The sequence below is a fragment of the Phodopus roborovskii genome, unplaced genomic scaffold (assembly GCF_943737965.1).
Source record: "Phodopus roborovskii unplaced genomic scaffold, PHOROB, whole genome shotgun sequence".
In the NCBI taxonomy this organism is placed as follows: Eukaryota; Metazoa; Chordata; class Mammalia; order Rodentia; family Cricetidae; genus Phodopus; species Phodopus roborovskii.
The window spans coordinates 35079170-35099794 of NW_026126540.1; the positions used below are offsets into that span (position 1 = coordinate 35079170).

At 44.1% G+C, this 20625-nt stretch overlaps 1 protein-coding gene across 2 annotated transcripts in view; it reads right to left on the reverse strand.

Moving 5' to 3' along the window:
• Positions 1-17535: 17535 nt before the first annotated feature.
• Positions 17536-20625, reverse strand: part of Lrig2 (leucine rich repeats and immunoglobulin like domains 2) — a 42473-nt gene continuing 39383 nt past the window's right edge. For both annotated transcript variants that reach the window (XM_051199308.1, XM_051199307.1), the window contains exon 18: positions 17536-18412. In XM_051199308.1, coding sequence (XP_051055265.1) covers positions 18195-18412 — 218 coding nt within the window. In that variant the 3' untranslated portion in view covers positions 17536-18194. The remainder of the gene's footprint in view (positions 18413-20625) is intronic.

The window sequence follows — 20625 nt, forward strand, 5'->3', positions numbered from 1 at the left end:
ATGTTCCTTTACCTTGCCAGCTTCCTCCGTAGCCTAACTTCCTGTGCTGCTGCTCAGTACCCATTGTGAGCTAATTAAATGAGCATACTTGACCAGCCAACCATCTTTATTTTCCCAACTTCCAAATAAACAGCTTCCTCTCCTCTTTAAAAAGCAGAGCCACCATTCCTGGGGCCATTCCCCATTCTGTGACAGACGTGGTTGTCAGCGCATTTGAGTGTCAGGTGTCAGGCACACTCAGAATCCTCCTCAACACAGTTTCCCAGGAAGGTTATATCCATCAGTCAGAGTGCACAGGTGCCTAAGACATTCCTTCCTGCTTACCATCAGTGGTCCCAGCTGGTTAATAGCTAATGTGTTTACCAGGCAAGCTCCAAAAGCTTTAATTTCATCTCCCTATGGGACCCTAAACTAGAGTAGCATCCAGTTACATTCTGTCTACCCTGAGCCTTTCTGGATGGACAATCTGGGCTATGGGTGGGCTCTGTAGAAGTCTTATTTGGTATGAAAATTGGAATAAGACAGTTACAGTCAGAAAAGTTTTGGTGGTGCATGCATTTAATCCCAGCACTCAAGAGTCAGAGGCAGGTGGATCTCTGTTAGTTCAAGTCCAGCTTGGTTTACAGAGTGAATTCCAGGACAGCAAGAGCTATGCAGAGAAACCCTGTCTCAAGAAACAAAAAAAAAAAAAAAAAAACAACTACCCTGGATGGAGGGCTGGAAAATGTGGCTCAGCTGACTGAGTGCTTGCCTACCATGCACAAAATCCTGAGTTTGATCCTCAGCGCCACATAAACCAAGTGTGGTGGCATTCACCTGGAATCCCAGCACTGGGAGGTGACCAAAGATCAGTTCAAGGTCATCCTCAGCTATAGTACAAGTTCCCCACTAGCCTGAGCTACGTAAGACCCTGGGGAGGAGGGGTTAACATTCTGAAGACTGTTCAACCCAGCTCTGCTTTTCTCCAACTCAGGCCTGAGCAATTGCCCAATGAGCTGGCTGGTCATAAGCCATAAAGAAAGGTATCTAAGAGGCTAGGAACGAATGACAAACTCCCTCACAGAACATGATTCCTGGGCTGGCAACTGCAGGCACCTTCAGTGCCCCAGAGCCCTGGCAAGGTTTTCAACCTGGCCTGAGAGATGAAGCCCTGTGCAATGGAAACACGATGCAGCTGGCAGATAGCAGGCAGCTATGGTTTCTTCTGCTCTGCCCACTCCTCTTTCTATTGCAAGCTGATCACAATCCCTCGGTGACTCCCATGCTTAGTCAGGAGACTGAAGGGACTGCTTGCCTCCTACAGGATCTTATCCACATAAACTATCCTGGACTCGTTAGTGTTGCCATCTGTAAGGTCCCCTCCTTCCTGGCGGTCAGGAGTATATACTAAACACCTGCCTTGCACTATATGGTGAGCTCAAGTGTAGAAACGAGAGCTTTGGAACTCTGACTGGAGCCCCCTGGAAAGGTGAAGATGTCAGGTCCTCTATCAGAAAACAACACAAAACCAGTGCATTTCAAGCTGTTTCCTCTCCTCTTTAGAGCACAAGAAAGTTATAACTGGGCCAGGTGGATCTCCATGTGTTCAAGGCCAGCCTGGTCTAGGACAAATTCCAAGACAGATGGGGTACACAGAGAAACTCTGTCTCAAAAAAAGAAGAAAAATAAAAAGGAAAGAAGGAGGAAGGGAAGGAAGGAAAAGAGAGAGGGAGGAAGGGAGAGAGGGAAGAAAGGAAGGAAGAAAGGAAAGAAGGAAGGGAGGAAGGGAGGAAGGGAAGAAAGAAGGGAGGGAGGAAGGAAGGGAGGGAGGGAGGAAGGGAGGAAGGGAGGGAGGGAGGGAGGAAGGGAGGGAGGGAGGAAGGCTATAGAATAGAAGAGAGGCGAGAGCCTGGCAGCTGATCTGAGGAAATCCTACACAAGTTTGACGAGACCCACTCCCATCCCACCCCAGGGTGAACCAAACCAGTTCTCAAGTACAGGATAACTACAGAGAGACAGCTGAGGCATGGAGAGGGGACTTCAGTGGTAATGCACTTCCACTCTTAAGCAGACACATGTGTGTACCCATGAGCAGGCGCACACACACACACACACACACACACACACACACACACTTTTCTGTGTATTAGATCCTGAAATGTTTGTGCCACTTTTAGTTAATACTCTTATTGTCATATTAGCACTCAAAAACATAAGAAGCAGGTAAGAAGAGGTTAAATGACCCTCAAGACTAGACAGCCAGCATGTAGGAGGTAGGGCTGGAACCTTGTTTCCCTTATGTCCCAAACTGCCTGAAACATGCACATTCAAACAAAAACCAAAGAGCTGGTCCCTGATCCAACAGGGTAGGGTAGATAACAGCTACAGGGGCACGTGACCTCCAGGGCACCCTCAATGAGGACAGAGGGCTTTCGATAAGTAGAGTGCCTGTTCACCCCATGCTTTAAACAAGGCCTCAAAAATACCATTCATTCAGTCTCCTCTATATTGTCACATGTCCCCTTAGAGACAGCTGCCCCAGGACCTAACCTGGAGACGTTTCGTGGTGTCTATCAGGCGCTGAGACAAATCTGCACGGGTTCCTTTGTGTTTCTACATACTGTACATACTGCAAAACCATGGGTTGTAATTAGTGCCTATCGGACCCTTATTACTGGTCCTAGGTGTCTGAAGCCCTGACTTCTGGAACGCAGTCCACCAACAGAGCAATTCTCCTCCATCCAGTGTTTCATCTGTAAATATTTCTTCAAGCTGTAAATAGTTTCGTGCACTCCTCGGTGCCAAGCTCCAAAACCACCAAGTTGACTTCAATATTTGCCCACGCACCTCAGTGTTTGCTAGTGGTGACAAGCATGGAAAGAGACCTTCTCCAGACAGAGTGCAGGGACTGAGAGATGGCCCCAATCTGTCCCTCTACCCTGGCAGTGGAAGCTGCAAATGAGATCACACCAGGAAATCGATTTGTAAATAGCATAAGGTGAGAATAGGGTGTGGAAAGATGGCGAGGGGAGGAGGGAGGAGAAGAGGTAGGGAGGCGGCTTTGCCTCAAGGCCTCTGCTGGCCTGGCCAAGCTGAGAGCTCAGCCATGGGCTGGGAGCCATGGCCTCGGCCTCGGAGGACAAAGCCTGGCAGCGGCCTAGAACTTTCGGAGCTCTGCACGGCCCCGGACAGATTTTAGAGTCGCAGTCAGAACTATGACAAAGGCCAGGCCTTTCCTCCATTGTGCAACCCGAGCAGGCGGATTTCCCGTTGAATCCCCTTACGTAAGGACATCCCTGAGCAATGGTGGCCTGGGTAGCGACATCAGCCGCCATTCTCTGTGCTGAAGCGCCACCTGGAGGACAGTTCTCGCCCAAACCGTTGTGTAGTAGAACTGTAAAATCAGCCTCCACACAGGGAAATAAGAAACAAAAGGTGCCTTGGGGAAAAAGGCAAAATATGGCACTTTTTGAAAGGACTGCAACAATTTGTTTACCTGCCGTCCTGCTATTTTATGATGGGATATTCACGGCTTGAAGGGCGTGGCTTCTCAATGGAACAGAATTTCTCTATGGCTTGGAACCACAGCGATCTTGTCACCTCCTCTCATGAATTCTAAAATCTGGATCTGAAGAGCATGAGTGCAGAGTTTGCCCCGCATCTCAGATCCCAGCCACTTTGTCACCTGCTGCAAAATTCAGGCTTGACTAACTTAGGGAGAGAGCCTGAGGTGCTTCGTGGGAAGAGAGCCTGGGGGGGTGCTTCGGAGCTTTCTCAGTCAGCTGCCTGGTGCTAGGCATCAACACACACCCTGGAATGTTTGTTGACAAGTAGCTGGATGGGCCTACAAAGGCACCAAGGATTAAGGTGTTTAAAATGAGCTCCAAGTTATTTTGGCCTGAAGAATTTCTCAGCTAGATGAACCCAGGGAACAGGGAGTATCAAATACATACATACATACATACATACATACATACATACATACATACATACATACATACGCAAGCAGAACAGGCTTCCAAACTGAGAAAGAGGGTTTTGCTTTTAAGACAAGCAAACAAACAATTGAAAAGGGGAGAGGAAGGGAGGGAGGAAAGAGGAGAGGGAGGGAGGGAGGGAGGGAGGGAGGGAGGGAGGGAGGGAGAGAGGAAGGGAGGGAGGGAGGGAGGAAGGGTGGAAGGTTTCTTCTTCAGATTTTTCTACTTATTCCTTTGGCAAGTCAGCAGTTTAGCTTCCTGCAAGGTCAGAAGACCCTGAGTATCTGCAGCAAATCCTTATCAGAAAGAGGAAAATGCTGGCAGTATCAGAACTCTCCAGTCTCTAGTCATATTACAGAGTCGTAGTAACAAAAACAGCATGGTACTGACTCAAAAACAGGCCTGTTAACCAAGGGGATCGAATAAAGGACAGAGAAAGAAATAAAGCTACGAAGCTGTAGTGGCTAACTTTTTGACAAAGGTGTCAAAAACATACACCATAGGAAAGATAGCCTGTCTATCAGCCAGTGCTGAGAAAATGGTTTCCACAAATGGAGGAATGACTGAACCCCTGTCTCTAGCCCTGCACAAAAATCAACCCAAAGTGGATCAAAGACTTTAATGTCCAGCCTGAAACTTTGAAAGTGCTAGGGGAAAGCACTCCAAGATGCAGGCTTAGGCAAGAACTTCTTGAACAGAGCTCCCACTGTACAGCAAATAGTGTCCATGATTAACAAGTGGAATTATAGGAAATGAAGATGCTTCTGTTTGGCCAAGGTAACAAGCACCAGAGCCCTGAGAATGGCAATAAAATCTGGCTGCACATCTGATGGGCCTTTGTATGTACAGAATAGCACAAATTAAACACCAGGAAAAAAAATCATCTGGCCAAAACCAAGCTAATGAACTGAAGAGATGGTTCTCAAAGAAGGCAATGCGAATAGCCTGTACATACTCAAATACGTGTTCAGCACCATTACCTTGGGGGAATGCAAGCCAGAATGGCTACCATCATAAAAAACAAATGAAATCCTGGCAGGAATGTGGAGAAAGAGGGATCCATGTACACTTCTAGGAAAACTGCCACTATGGACATTAGTATGGAGGTTCCTACAAAAACTGGCTCAGCAAGTAAGGGCACTCACTGCTCTTGCAGAAGATGTGGGTTCTGTTCCCAGCACCTACATGATGGCTCACAAACATCTATTAACTTCAATTTCAGGGGCTGCATCACCCTCTCTGATCTCCATAGACATTAGGCATGGATGTGGTACATACATACAGACAGGTAACACCTGTACATAGTAAAATAATTTTTAATTAAAAAACCAAAATTAGAACTATACTTGACTCAACTATACCACTCAAGTAGGTATACCAGAAGGACTCTAAGTCAACAACACATTACAGGGATAACTTGCCCATCCATGTTTACTGCTATACTATTCATAGCATCCAAGAAATAAAACTAAGCTAGATGTCCATCAATAGATTAATAAACAAAGAAAATGTAGTCATAGTCAGTCTTATTCCCCAAAAGAAAGAAAGAAAGGAAGGAAGGAAGGAAGGAAGAAAGAAAGAAATGAAGGAAGGAAGGAAGATGTGTCCACTGGGGTAATAGTAGTATAACTAATATGAGGTAACTGACCACTGATAGACTGAATTTGGACCTGTTCTACAAGAGGGAATTTAAACCTAGTCAAAAGCCCACAGCTGAGGAGGCCACAGAGGAAAGCCACTTAAATATACATGTTATGTCCTTGGATTTCTTTCTAACAATTTATACTTTCTTATTATTGCATTTAGTTATTTGTGTGTAGAGGTTCACACATGCTACAACATGCACATTAGAGGCAGAGAACAATTTGTGGGATTAAGTTCTCTCCTACAATGTGGGACCTGGAGACTGAACTCAAGTTACCAAGGTTGGCAGCAAGCATCTTTACCTGCTAAGCCAACCTATTAGCCCAATATTTATGTTTGTATTCATGTAGCGTTAGTGTTAGCCTTGGCCAGAGAAGCCTCATTTTGTTGTGGACAATGGTTACTGCAGAGGTGCATAACCCGTGAAAGTGCTGTCGAGAGCTTAGCTCTAAATGAGACTCAGGGAACATCCCAGAAGAGGAGACACAAAGCGCATAAGAGCTAGAAGAAGATGGGGAGGATGTCATGGAAAGCTTCCTTCCAGCTGTGACCTAGCTGCTCTTCTCACTCACACATTCACAGCTGGGTTACCCGCTTAACACCAGCACAGAATTGGACACTGTCCACATCGAGTCACAGGTTAGGGAGGGGCTCCTGAGGCCCCACTCCTCCCGAGGAGCTATTGGTAGTTAATGGTTGCTGGAGAATAGAGAGACCTTGTCCTTAGTGGTGTTGTCACTAGGAAGTTGCCCGTGCCCCAGCAAGCACTCCCACCCATGCTTATACAAGCAACCTCAATTAAACTCAATGGGCCACGAACGTCCACACAAAAAGTCATGATAGTAAAGGTGGTTTAGTTGGGAAGGGGTCCAGCAGGAAGAGGAGAAGAGAAGGTAATAGGGAGTAATGGAATAATCAAAATTCATTAATATTCATCATTTATATGCACAAATTGTCAAAATTTACATTTAAAAACACATACAAATGCCAAATGGAATCTTAGGCAGGTACAAAGAAATATGAAATCATAAATGACAGTTACAAGAAAATGGATGGAACTAGGCAAACTAGCAAAAAAAAAAAGCCAGTTTCAGGAGGAAGAGATCTTAAGGGAACCGGGAACTAGAGAGTGCCATAGGATATATACAATAGAAAATCAGAAGTGGGGCTGATGGGAGTAGAAAGGGACTGGGGGGGGGGGGAGAGAACAATTGAAGACAAAATATAATGTCTGAAGATGCCACAATGAAACCCAATACTTTGTATGCTGACCTATATTGACCTAAATTTTTTTAATTTTTTAATTAAAGATAAACTTGGCTTTCTGCTACTTAGCTTGCTGGATTCTCAAGCACAATTAGAAAATAATATGTGAACTAGATAAACTCTGGTTGTCAGAGCATCAGTGTGCAGTGCCCTAGGTGACCACATCTTCATATGTGGCAGCTACTGTCCAACATCTTCAGACCAACAATTCTAAGAGGCACTCCCTTAAAGGCCTTGGGAAAATGAGTCATGTTTGAACTTATTCAAAGATACAGATGTTCCCCCAGAAAAAAACATGCAGCCCACTGGTTGGCCAAAGAACACAAAGAAAGGAATGTTTTCATTTATTCGTGCTTCTGAATAAATTAGACTTACAAAAGCTGAGCTAGGTATGGTGACTTATGACTGTAAGCCCAGCTGAGACAGGAAAATTGTGAGTCCAAGGCCAGTCTGGACTGCATAACGAGTCTGCAGACAGCCTGATTGTCTAGTGAGATCCTGTCTCAAGAATAAATAAATAAGATGCCAACATTTGCTTCTCTCTAATAGAAATTACTTCTCATGGTCCTCAAAGTGACCTTGTAGAATGAGGATCATCATTACTGTCCTGCAGAGAAGAAAACAGAAGTTAAAAGAAATCTAGTCATTTGCCTGTAATACAAGTAGCCATAATGTGAACGCAAGCATTCTGGCTCCAGAATATTTGTGATCTTCCAAGATGCCACCTCCCATTCTGGCATGAAGCCAGAATGCTAAGTACTGAGGATAATATTCTGAGAAGCAATTTGGTTTGCCACAGAGCACTGTGGGAGTTCATATGCAATGATGGGGACTGCATTACATGGGGGAATGTCTGGGCCAAAGAGGATCCCCAGTCAGGAATGAAGCCCACTAACGGTCTCAACACACATTACACTTTGTAGAGGGCTCAGAATGTCTCCATCCTTTGTTTCCCTCATCCACACGTAAAGCAGCTGAACACCCTGTCCTCTTTAAAATTCTATGCATGCACTTGTAATTATTGTTCTTTAATAGAGTCTTCCCTGGGAGTTAAGAACTACTGGAAAACAACGGGACACACACACACACACACACACACACAACTCCATTGGAAGCAGTGTGCCGAATAGCTCCCAGTGCTAGCAAAGGTCTATAGGACTCCAGAGCTGAAAGGGCTTCCAACGGCATCTCAGGATGCACACGAGTCATCAGCATCAAGGGTGCCATCCAGATTCCACCATCAACAGCTTACCGAGATCAACTACTATGGGTATGTGTGCAGAGCCAGTCCACATCTCAGTCCCACTGACTCTTGGTCAATGCACTTTCATTTCTTTAAAGTTTCTTGCCTCCAGGAACCCAAATCTCCAGGGCTAGCCTTAGAAAACTAACCTTCTCCCATTCTCCCCCCAGAACCATTTCAGACAGGGGAGGAAGAAAGATGGTGCACTCCATTTTGAAAGCCCATAATGTATGGATTGCTATGCTGAGTGTCATGCTTTATTTGTTATCCTCAACAGCTGATCTAGTCCACTCTAATGGAAATAAGGCATGCTTATACTTGCATTCTGCAAATCGGAAGGTTGGGATCCACAAAACTAAGGGACTTGCTTAAGCTTCTGCGACTAGTAATAGGTGGTAGTAGGACTGGAGCCTGCCACTTACTTTTAAAAGTCATGTGGTAAATGCAGGGCCCAGCTGACCAGGAGGGAACTCTGTATACTAGCCACTGTCTCTTCAGGAGTGGGCAGAATCTGTCTAGCCATGGGACTACCACCATGGATGGCAAATTGGGGGCTTCAGAATTTATTTTTTGTACTTTTTCCCAAATGTCTTTACTGGGGTCCAGGGGATGGGCAAAGGGGGCATATGGGCACACTGGGGATTTGTAAAGAAAGAAAACAAGTCTGTTTGGGGGGGTCAGTTGCTTGGTTTTTTTTTTAAGACAGTGTTTCTTTGTGTAACCCTGGCTGTCCTAGAACTCGCTCTGTAGATCAAGCCAGCCTCTGACTCACAGAGATTCACCTGCCTCTGCCTTCCAAGTCTGGGATTAAAGACATGAGTCACCATCACCTGGCAAGCCTGTGTTCTTAACCTTGCATTCAGGAGCTCCGAAAATCTATGCTGATCTTAAATTCTTCTACCACTCTTATGAGTCATTTCACTAACAAGTCGTGCATTATGTACAATTCAAATACAAGAGAGGACTGTGAAGAAAGTGACAAACCAATCATAACTCTTTCCTGGACTGAGAAAAGCAATGAGCAGAGGCAGCTGAGAGGCTCCCTAAATTAAGGTTGCCCAAGTATAGAAACCTGGAAACATTCACAGCTAAAGGCATGGGGTCCTTTGCAAACTTCCCCTGACCTCCCTGGGTACTGACGTCTCTTGTGCTCCAGGTAATGGGTCATGTCAGAAAAAAAATAAACTTTGCAGATGAGACAGGTGACTAAGGGCTAGAAGTGTGTGAGAAGGATGGTACTGATGGCACAGGCCCAAGAGGCAGTATGCTTGCCAACATGATTCATGGCTTTCCCAACAGACACTCAATTTATTATGATTTTGTGTTTCCCCAAAAGTCAAAAGTTCTCAACATCACATGCTTGAATTTTCACCTTGAAAGTCCCATTTTTAGTAAGAGCAGCTTGTGTAGTTCCTGAGCCACCCTCTCCCCCAAGTGACATGTACAAAAAACAAGGTCACCTGGGTGGCAGCAATTTCTGTTGGAAGAGAAATGTATTTCTTCTCTGACCTGCTGTTTCTGGCATGGGATACATACTCTCATGCTTGTCTCTGAAGCTTGTTCCAAAGAATAATTCAGGAAACTGTCCCCACTGCCAACACCAGTCATGTGCCCATTGTTTTCAGGACCAAGAGATTCTCTGGTTTTGATGGAGCATTTAGAAAAGAAACAAATTTAAATTACTCAGGTCTTGGAGCTGGGATGATGGTTTGGTGGGTCAGAGCTCTTGCTCTTGCAGAGGACCTGAGTTTAGTTCCCAGAACCTGTGGCTCATGACTGTTGTCACTACAGCTCCAGAGGGATCTGGTGTCTTTGACCTCTCTGTTCTCACATGTGCATATGCTGACCCACACATACACACAACTAAAAATAATAAAAATAAATCTTTAAACAACCCAGTCTTGCAAATGCCTCAAGAGATGCCCTGTTGTTATTCTGTGTGTTGGAGTCTATTGAATCTGATCTCTCCTTGCAAAAGAATAAAACAGGAGCTTGGAAGTACTCTCTGAGCTGGGCATGGTGGAGCACACCTATAATCTCAGCAATCAGGGAGGCAGAGTTGGGCAGATCTGAGTTCTAGGCCAGCCTGGACTACCATAGCAAGTTCCAGGCCAACCAGGGCTACATGATACATAGATGGGTGGGAGGATGGATAGATAGAAAGAAAATACACACTAACTCTTGAATGCTCCAAGTACCTCTTCTTTGCTTTTGCTCCTAGACACACTCGTTTATGTGGAACAGTAATCTGTTGCTTTCTGTCAAGCTGCATCTCTGTGACCCCTGGGGTGGGTCAGACCACCACACTGGCCAATGTGCTCATCTGCCTGATCTTCAGTTTCTCCTCAGGAAATCTAAAAATGTTTAAGTCTCTATGCTGCATTTCAACATACAAAGAACTGGAGAGGGCTGGGAGAGATCGCTCAGCTGGCAAAAGCACTTGCTGGTCAACTGTGAGGACTGCGTTTGACTCCCCAGAACCCATTCAAACTGGATGCAGAGCCTCTGTGTCCTGGTACTCCTATAGGGAGATGGGAAGTGGAGACAGAACTCCCAGCTCAGCCTGTATAACAGAAACCAAGACACCCCACCTCAAACAAGGGGGAAGGTGAGGAATGACACCCAAGGGTGTCCTCTGACTGCCACATGTGCACCACAACACATACCCACATTCATTCTCTCTACTTCCCTCTCTTCTACAAATACACAAGGTGGGGATAAATTAAAAACAAACAAAAAACTGACAGCTGGTTGTGGTGGTGCATGCTTTTAGTCTCAGCACTCGGGAGGCAGAGGCAGGTGGATTTCTGTGAATTCAATGTCAGCCTGGTCGATATAGTGATTCCAGGGCAGCTAGGGATACATAAAAGAGACCCTGAAAACAAAACAAAACTGTGCCTACTCTGGAGGTGGAGTAGGATGATCACATACTCTGTGTTGAGTAGTAGGTTTGAAGCTAACCTAGACTACATGAGATCCCATCAAAAATCAAAGACAACAAACAAAATAACAAAATAACCCTCTGACAGGTCAGAGCACAGTCTCTTTCAATAGAAAGCCTTTATTTTTTTTTTTTTTTTTTTTTTTTTTTTTAGAGCACGTGACCTTAGGCAAATCACATAATCTGGGCTGAACTCTTTACTTGCAAAAGAGAAATTTGACCAGCCTGGCTGAGCTGTTGGAAGAGTATCTGCTGCAGCTGCTGTACTGTTCTATATATTGGGTAAAGAATCAATGTACAGCAAGCTGGAGAGGTGGCTCAGGTTAAAAGCAGATAGTGTTATTCCAGAGGGCCCAAGTTCAATTCCCAGCACCCATATCAGGTGGCCCATTGCCAAGAAACCCAACATCCTATTTTGACCTGTGTGGGCACCTTTGTGCACACAAAAATAAAAGGGAGGGAGGGAAAGGGAGAGGGAGAGGGAGAGAGAAATTGGTTGTTTTACAGTTGAGGAGCCGAAAAGTGGGGAGGCCTGTTTTCTAAAGGCTTTGGCTTGCACAGGGCCTTCTCATCTAGTTCATACATGGACTACTGTCTGGGCTCCTGTGTCTGATTTTTTTCTTCTTTCTTAGCACTCCCATCAAATCAGGTTAGGTCCTTCTCTTAAAAGATATCATTTTACCTTAATCATATCCTTCAAGGGTTATCTTGAAATGTGTCATCTGAGGTCCTGGGGAATATGACATCAGCATTTCTATTCATCAGGGACACAATTGAGTCAATGAAGACCAAAAGACACAACAAAGGCTTCTGAAAGGCTCACAGTTCCCCTTCGACAGAAGAGCTTGCTCTTTGAGATCCAGATTTCAGCTCCTGGCTCTCCTGCTGGCTTGATATGTGATTTGGGCAAGTACTTGACCTGTTCCATCATCTATATTGTTCTATTTCTTTGAGACAAGAGTCTGTGGAGCCCTGGCTGGCTTCAAATTCAACAGAACTCTGGCATGTGGGCTGGGATTACAGGTGTGTGACCTTAAGCTCTATCATCTGTAAGATGAATTTCTCCCTCAAAAAAAAAAAAAAGTATGAAATATGCTAAGTGTGGGGAGTGCTTAACTGTATCTGAAAGGGGTAAGAACATGTTTGCTATTGGTTTTAAAAACTTCCTGCCAGGTGGTGGCCTTTAATCCTAGCACTTAGGAGGCAAAGGTGGTGGATCTCTGTAAATTTGAGGCAAGCCTGAGTACAAAGAGAATCCCAGGATAGCCAGGGATGTTACACGGAGAACTCTATCTCAAAAAGCAAAGAAAAACAAACAAAAAAACAAACCAAACAAAAAAACTTCTTCCCAGCAGTAATTGTAATTCTTCATGTTTGCCTTGACAGACTGACAGTCTGGGAACTAAATGGACACTGAAAAAGAAATCTTAAATTTTTGCCTGCATGTATGTCTGCCCACCAGAAGAAGGCATCGGATCCCATGAGATTAGTTACAGACAGTTGTGAGCTGCAATGTGGATGCTGGGAATTGAACTCAGGACTTCTGGAAGAGCATCAGCTAGTGCTCTTAACCACTGAGCCATCATCTCTCCAAAGCCTGGCATTTCTTTTTTTAAGGGTTTGTTTATTTGGGCTGGAGAGATGGCTCAGCAGTTAAGAATACTTGTTGATCTTTCAGAGAGTGCTAGTTCAAAACCCTGCTCCCATGTCGGGAAACTCACAGCTTTGGGGGATCCAATGGCCTCTTTCGGTCCCTGCTGACACTGGCACACACGTTAATGCACACCATATGCATGCAGGTACTGACAGACATCAGATTCGCTGCAACTGGAGTTGCAAGCTATCTCAAGTTGCCAGATGAGGGTGCTGGGAACACCAAGTGCTCCTAACCATTTGGTCATAACCTCTCCAGCTCCAAATCTGAGATGTCAAGAAACTCAGGCTGAAAAATGCAACAGAGGTAGCAAATTCAACAGCTCCAATAGTCTCATTTCAGTCACTACCCCAAGCCATGTGACACCCACATTGTCAATCCATCTCCTTTGCAGGTAGACCCATGTATTTTTTTCCTTTAAGCTACCTTATGATAGTTTCCCTGGCAACAAGTCACGGCTTCCCATTCCAGAGAACATTGGCTAGAAACACGGCAAGCCTGCAAAGCAATCTGCACTCAGCAGATGAGGAGCTGGCACATGGAGGAGGCTGCTTGGCAAAGTCCTGACAATGGCTGCTTCACCAAGGCAGTTTCCTTAACTACACAATGCAGATCAAAGCTGCCTGTCTCATCTGTACCCCAGACTGTTGTTGTGGCAGATGTACACAATGAGACTGATGTGACAATCAGTCTTCAAAGAGCTGACCTGGCCCAAAGTGACCAAGCCTGAGGTGGTGGAACAACGAAGTCACAGAATACGGTCATTCCTCAAATACCATGTTAACCAAAGCCTTTACCAAACTAGAAAATATTACTCTCAAATTCTCTCTTGCAGAGAACTCTTTCATGACTTCTGAACCCATCTGTCTCCCAGCACTCAGTATCAGAGGACCTCTAGAGGGACAAGCAGAAGAGTATACAGTGCCTGTCCTGAAGAGTTCAGTTCCAGGGTGCTGACAGCATCAGGCACAGAAAGTAGGCCTTGGTGAGAGCAAAAGAAAAACCATCTCCTCATTTTATCTTGTTTAACTATTCAAAAACTCCCCTCTAAAGGGCCCAAACAAAACACACTACCCAATCCTATACTTTAGACAAGAGAATTGTGTTTTAGCTTTATTGACATCACAGTAGACAGGACGAACACATGCTCTATAAAATATACATTCTTATGTGAGAAAATATAATCGTTACCATGAAACACCCACACTGAACAGCATGGTGCATATCTCTTTAGAGGTGCCTTACACCAGGGCTGCTCAGCCCCACATCCTCTAATGGGAAAAGAGCAGAGGACAGCAGGGAGTAGAAGTCACTCGGTGGATGAAGAAGTCATCTCCAGCAACCAGGATATACTTCAAGGACACTTGGCCACCTGAAGTTCAGCTTCTCTCTGAAAACAGTTACAGATGCTACAAGATCACTTCACATTCAACAATAGGCAGTCAAGCTGTTCACTCATCACCTTCATTCCACTGCTCGATAATTACCACAACTGCAAAGAAACAACATCCACAGGGGGGGAGTGGATCCGAATCATTAACTCAAAGCATACTGGCTGCGACAGTGCTTGCCTGGGTTTGATTCCTAGGACACCAGACATCAACTGTCCTTCCCCTCCCACCATCTCACAAAGGTGGCTTTTGGGTTTTTAGATGTTCCAAGTGCAGTTCCTAATACATCCCTAATTCAGAAACTTGGTATTCCTGTCAATGAACTCATGTCCAAAAAAGAATGAAAGAAAAAGAAAATCTAGGCTAAGTCTGTACATTTAGATCATGTTCCAAGTTAAAAGCAGAAAGGGAGTTGGCAGCATACCTCCATACTGGACTGGCCAAGAACACCTCTAACAGAAAAACTCAGCCCAGCCATCTATGGTCCCATCCCTTCTTGTAACCACCCATTAGTCTGCAGCAAGACATCAATGTTTCAGCTGAGGTTGCAGATTCAAGGTAGAGCACTTGCCTGGTATGCAGGAGGCTATAGGTTCTTTTTCCCAAGGAAAAAGAAGGCCCAAACATAGAATATGTCCCACATAAAAAGAGAACAAACATGGGGTCTGAGTCAGTGGGACATTCAGAGAGATGTAGGTTCAATGCAGCCACACTTACCTGTTACTCCTTACCCTTGCAGTGCATCAGTGGATATCCAATAATGAGTGAGAAAAGGCCATCCTCACACACTTGGGTAAAACATTATAAAACTAGACACTACAATACCAACTCCACTCCAACTGGGCTCCATAGGCAAGAGTAAATACTAATCAAGTCAGACATACCTATAGTCCCCACATTTGGGAGAATGAGGCAGATTGAGAGCTCAAGGCTAGTGGGAGCTAAAAAAATAAAAATTAATAATAATAATATGTTCTAAAACTCAGAGTAAAGAGTTATAATACAACACAGGCTTAAACTTTTTTTGTTTGAGTAATGGCACTTATGTCAGAAGTGTAAGGTTTTTTTTTTTTTTCAGAAAAACAATGCTACTATTTCATGTTTTTAGCTGTGAACACAAACCAGATTCCTTTGTTAACCAAAGTCCCAAATGACTTAGTTTTAGAAAAAGAATTCTCAAGTGCACTAAATCAAACACAAAGATCAAAGGACAAACTCTCAAGCTAATGCTAGCATTGCAGATGTTATAGTAACCTTGCCCAAGTTCTACTCCATCTAAGAACTCTCTTCAGCATGGCTAGCAATTAGTGTCTGCACATACCTTCCCCCAAAAGCAGACCGTTTTCATTACCAGAGAAATATGATTATTAGACTACTCCTCTACACCTCCCTGGAGATAGCATCTGTTATTTCCTACAAGATGTAAATAAAGACTTCTGTCATTGTCCCTCTTTTCACAGGCTAGCTAACTGAAACTGCTTGATGCAGACTGATGGCCCTTATAAGCCCTCCGTGAGCACTGTACAGCCAACTAAGAGTTCAAGGCTACTTCCTATAGGTAGTTGTAAAATCAGCCCAAGAGGACCACGAACAGACTCAGAGAGCTTATGTAGTCGCAGTGAAATGAAGTGGGAACTGGCTGGGGGGGATGGACTACTCTCAGCATTTCAGTCTGCCTTGCTCTGCAATGTCCCTAACTAACTTAGTCCTAGATGGACCCTGTCCAGCCTGGAGAAGTGCCATGAGACACCAATTCTATCACTACTGGACAGCAGAGACTGCCTGGTCAAACATGTTCAAATTTTTCCACAAATTCCTTTCTCTAAGAATCTGCTGTTATTTTAAGGCCAGGGGCAGGCTCTTCTCATATGTAAATGGGTTCCTAATCAGTATTTAAGCAAGCTAGGGATATGTGGGAGGGCAGATACAACACTTCACCAACCTCCAGGAGACCAGACTGACACCCCCAGGAAAAAGAGCACTGCTGGAGCTTGGAGAGATGTCCTGGATAAAGGATTTCTAGAGGTTGAGTCAGGCCTGCTTCCCACCCTGACAGCTGACAGCGAGAGAGAGCAGTGCAGCCTGACCAGGAAGGGCATGGCCAGCACAAAGGAGCCGAAGCACACCTCCATTCTATGCCGGGCTGCAGCTCTGCTACTCCAGAGGACAATCAGACAGGAGTCTTTGCTTACTAACATTGTTTAAAGCAGAGCGTTTCCCCCTCCCCTGAGCATTTCTTAGGCCATTAGTCCTGTACTGAGAAAATAAATACAGCTCAGTCAGAGCAAGCAGCATCACTCTTATCTAGCACGATCCTCTTTGGTCCCTGGAGGAAGTGGAGAGTGGCCTAGGGCAGCTAGTAAACAGCCTCTTTCCATCAGTAAGTGTCAGATACACAGCTAGCTAGCAAGAGTAGTGCCAGGAAGAGGGACGGCCAGCTCTTCATTCCTTGTCAGACCACTGTAAAACTGGAACACGGCCCAAAAGGAAGACAGCATATTGTCCAAAGGGATGAGAATACTACAATATTTTAAAGGTTCAATGTGGAAATGAAAACATGACAATTTAAATAGAAAGCTAACAGTGCTGCTATCTGAGGAAGAAAAATTTAGGATTAAAACAAACATGGAAAAACGTCAGAAACTCATCTTAAATTTCTGACAAAAAGCTAAGAAACCAAGTTTGGAATTCTAGAAATATACAGTTACTTATGAACAGACACCTTTAAAAGTTGAGAGCCACCTAGCAGGAAGCTGGTATTACACTCAAAGACAGACTGAAAGCACATGACATTTCATTAATGTTAACATTCTTTGTTTACATAAAGCGTTCAGAAATTCAAGAAAGCTTTTTGGCTTAAATAATAACTGGTATAAAGGACCACTCTAAATCTACAGAGTACAGGAACTTCCGTGGGACCTACTCCCAAGAGCATACTTCCCTTCTTCATTGCTACATTCATGAAGGAGATTAAAAACAAAGTAAACATAAAATAAGAACAATCTTTGGTTTCCTTGTCATCAAAGTACTTTGCTGAAGGAAGACAGTCCCCAGATAAGTCGCCTTCTATGCTCACAGGGCTGTGACAAGGCTGCTGGGCTCTAGAAGAACAAGACATTTATGCTAGATCAAGATTATCACCTGACACTTACCTATAAACAGATGGCAAGTGATTGGATGCATGGAACTTCAGGCATGAAGCAAGCAGTTAATTACACCAAGCTTGAGTTTGTGAGCACACAATCACCAAGTGCCTTGCCTTTCTACATTGGCTTCATAACAAATAGTCTTAGAACTTAAAACAGAGTTCATAGACCTCACTAAACTAAGTTATGCAAAATCTGTGATCTTGAGAAGCTGCTGCCCATACAGTTACCAGACAGACATTACACATACTTTGGGCATATCAAAAATATTTACATTGTAGCCAACACACAAGGTCAATGAGTAGAAAAATTATTTATAAATGCACATATATTTACAATTAACACCCCTGGTTAAAGGGCCAAACAAATATACAACACATACACACAAAACCCGCAAGAATACAAAAGGCTTTGTCTGGTACCAGTCAGCAAAACTTGGATTCTAGCTGAAGACCTTGAATATCAAAGCTCAGCCTCCACTCTGTACTCAACACCACAGGAATCCCAGTCAGACTTAGAAGAGCTTGGGCAATACCTCTGCTCCTTGCCTTCTAAGGCAAAGTAGAATATCAAAATAGTGATGCTTTCTTATGAGCATTCTGAGGACTGGAGCAAGCCAGTCATCTAAGCAGCAATGACACTCTTCATGACAGGCAGTGCACATGTGGGCACATCCCTGTAGGGCCATCTGCAAGAACATTTGACTGTATCATCTTTTGCCAGGCTGTGTACTCTCAACATGGTACACATTTCTGTGGTACATTTCTGTCAGCCACTACCTTTTCTTCGTCAGGTGTTAAGCCCAAACAAACATCAGGGCTACTTTGGTGTTGTTAAGATATTAATTCGAAGCAAAGAGTAATGCAAATGCTGACTTTGGGGGTTCTTCTCAGCTCTGAGGTAGCAAAGTAACTAACTTGAGTCTCTGTTGAGATTTCTTCCCTGGAGCACCTTCATGTGCCCTCACTACCGTCTTGAATGTTCCGAGTCCTACTGAAATCGAAAGTGTGGTCATGTAACCTGTGGCAGGACACAGGTGAAGAGCAGTTTGGATCTCTCTCTGCCAGGCCCTCGTGTTGCTGAAGCTGTGGTGTCTCAAGGACAGGCTGCTGGGAAAAGGGAGGTAGGCCTACTTCTCTGTTCATGTTCCACAGAGGCCGCTGAAATATTTCTGGGAATGAATGAGAGACAAGAAATATCATTAATGACAATGGGAATTACAACATTAATGTCCTAAAGCCTGATATCCTATTTCTTTTTTTTTTTTTTTTTTTTTTTTTTAATATGTATGGGTGCATCACATGTGTGTCTGGTGCCCAAAGAGGCCAGAAAAGGGACTTAGATCTCCTAGAACTGAAGTTACAGATGGTTGTGAGCTGTCATGCTGGTATTGGGAATGAAACCCAAGTTCTCTGTAAGAGCAACACATGCTCTTTATCTCTAAGCCATCTCTCCAACCTGATATCCTTTTAACCCAATCACCAAAAGAAGTAAAGATGCCCAGCATTCTTGATAAAGACACTGAGATCACAATGCCAACATAAAAAACAAGATAAAAACTGGAACTATGAACTACCAATCCTTTATATTCAACAGAACTAACAAGCTAGTTTTTGAAATCATGCTGCTGCTTTTCACCTGTTATTGTAGTAGCTTTTCTGCTTTGAAAATTATGTTGGCTAGTTTCATGTCAACTTGACACAGGCTCAGGCTGAAATCACTGGAGAGAATCTCAATTAAGAAAATACTCTGCCAGGTGGTGGTGGTGGTGCATACCTTTAATCCTAGAACTCTGGAAGCAGAGGCAGACAGATCTTTGTGAGTTCAATGCCAGCCTGGTCCAGTTCCAGGACAGCCAGAGCTACACATAGAGAAATCCTTTCTTGCAAAGCCAAAAAGAAAAAAGAAAATACCATAAGATGGGATTGTAGGCAAGTCTGTAAGGCATTTTCTTAATTAGTGATGGGGAAGGCCCAGCCCATTTTAGGTGGTGCCATCCCTTAAGTGATGGTTCTGGGTTTTATTTAAAAAAATGAAAGGAAAAAAAAAAAAAAAAAAAAAAAAAAAAAAAGGCAGGCTATGGGGCTGTGGAGATGGCTCAGTGGTTAAGAATATTGCCTGCTTTTTAGAGGACCCAGGTTTCAATTCCCAGCACCCACATGGCAGTTCACAATTGTCTAACTCCAGTTCCAAGGGACCTGACACCTTCACATCAATGTACATAAAATAAAGTTAAATTATATTTTAAAAAAGGCAAGCTAAGGCTAATGTGGGATATTTTAATCACACTCTGACATTCCCAAGATTGCCCAATAAAGATATACCTTGAATCAAGGGGCAGAGCCAGTGACTAGCTAACTGGAATTGGCCACAGAGAATACAGCAATTTGGATAGAGAAGACGCACGGGAAAAAAGGATGGGAACTAGAGTCTGAATTCTCTTGGTTCTGGGATAAGGGAAGAGACGTGTCTTTTGTGGTGTCGCTATCAAAAGCAAGGTTGGCTAGGTGATCTTCAGCATCTCTGAGCTAGCAGGTTTTTACCCCAGCCTTTGACTTCTGAGTCTTATTGATAAATAGAATGATAGAGACTTAACCATAGCCACAAGACCAGAAGCCCCACCAGGCCACAGCCTGAGTGTCCATGAGGTACCGACTGAGGGACTATGGGGCAGCAAACAATAATTAAAATATCAGTAGATTCACGTGCACCTGATAAACCAGCAGAAAAACATGAGGCTGTACAAGCCACGAGGAACAAGCCAGTAAGCAGCACCCCTCCATGGCCTGCGCATCAGCTCCTGTCTCCAGGTTCCTGCCCTGCTTGAGTTCTTGCCCTCATTGCTTTTGATGATGAGCTGTTATATGTAATCATAAGCAAAACAAACTCTTTCCTCGACAAGTTGCTTTGGTCATGGTATTTTATCACAGCAATAGAAACCCTAACCAAGACAAAAATATAGTACAAAAGTCTAGACACAAGGAAAGGAATATTGTAATGACAGTTTCATGATACACAGACAATAATCGCAGGTTCAGTGGAGGTGTCACTTCTTTAAATACATTTAAATTTTTTATTTTATATGTATGGCTGTTTTCCAGTATGTCTGTGTACCACATGTACCTGGTGTCTGAGGAGGTCAGATGAGGGCATCAATCTCCTGGAACTAGAGTTACAGGCAGTTGTGAGCCACCTTATGGGTGCTGGGAACTGAACCTGGGTCCTCTGGAAGAGTGGCCAATGCTATTAACCAGTGAGCCATCTCTCAAGCCCAATGGTTCTCAACCTGTGAGTCCCACCCACCTCTTCATCTATCTGATATCCTGAATATCAGATATTTACGTTAAGATTCATAACAGTAGTAAAAGTACAGTTATGAAGTAG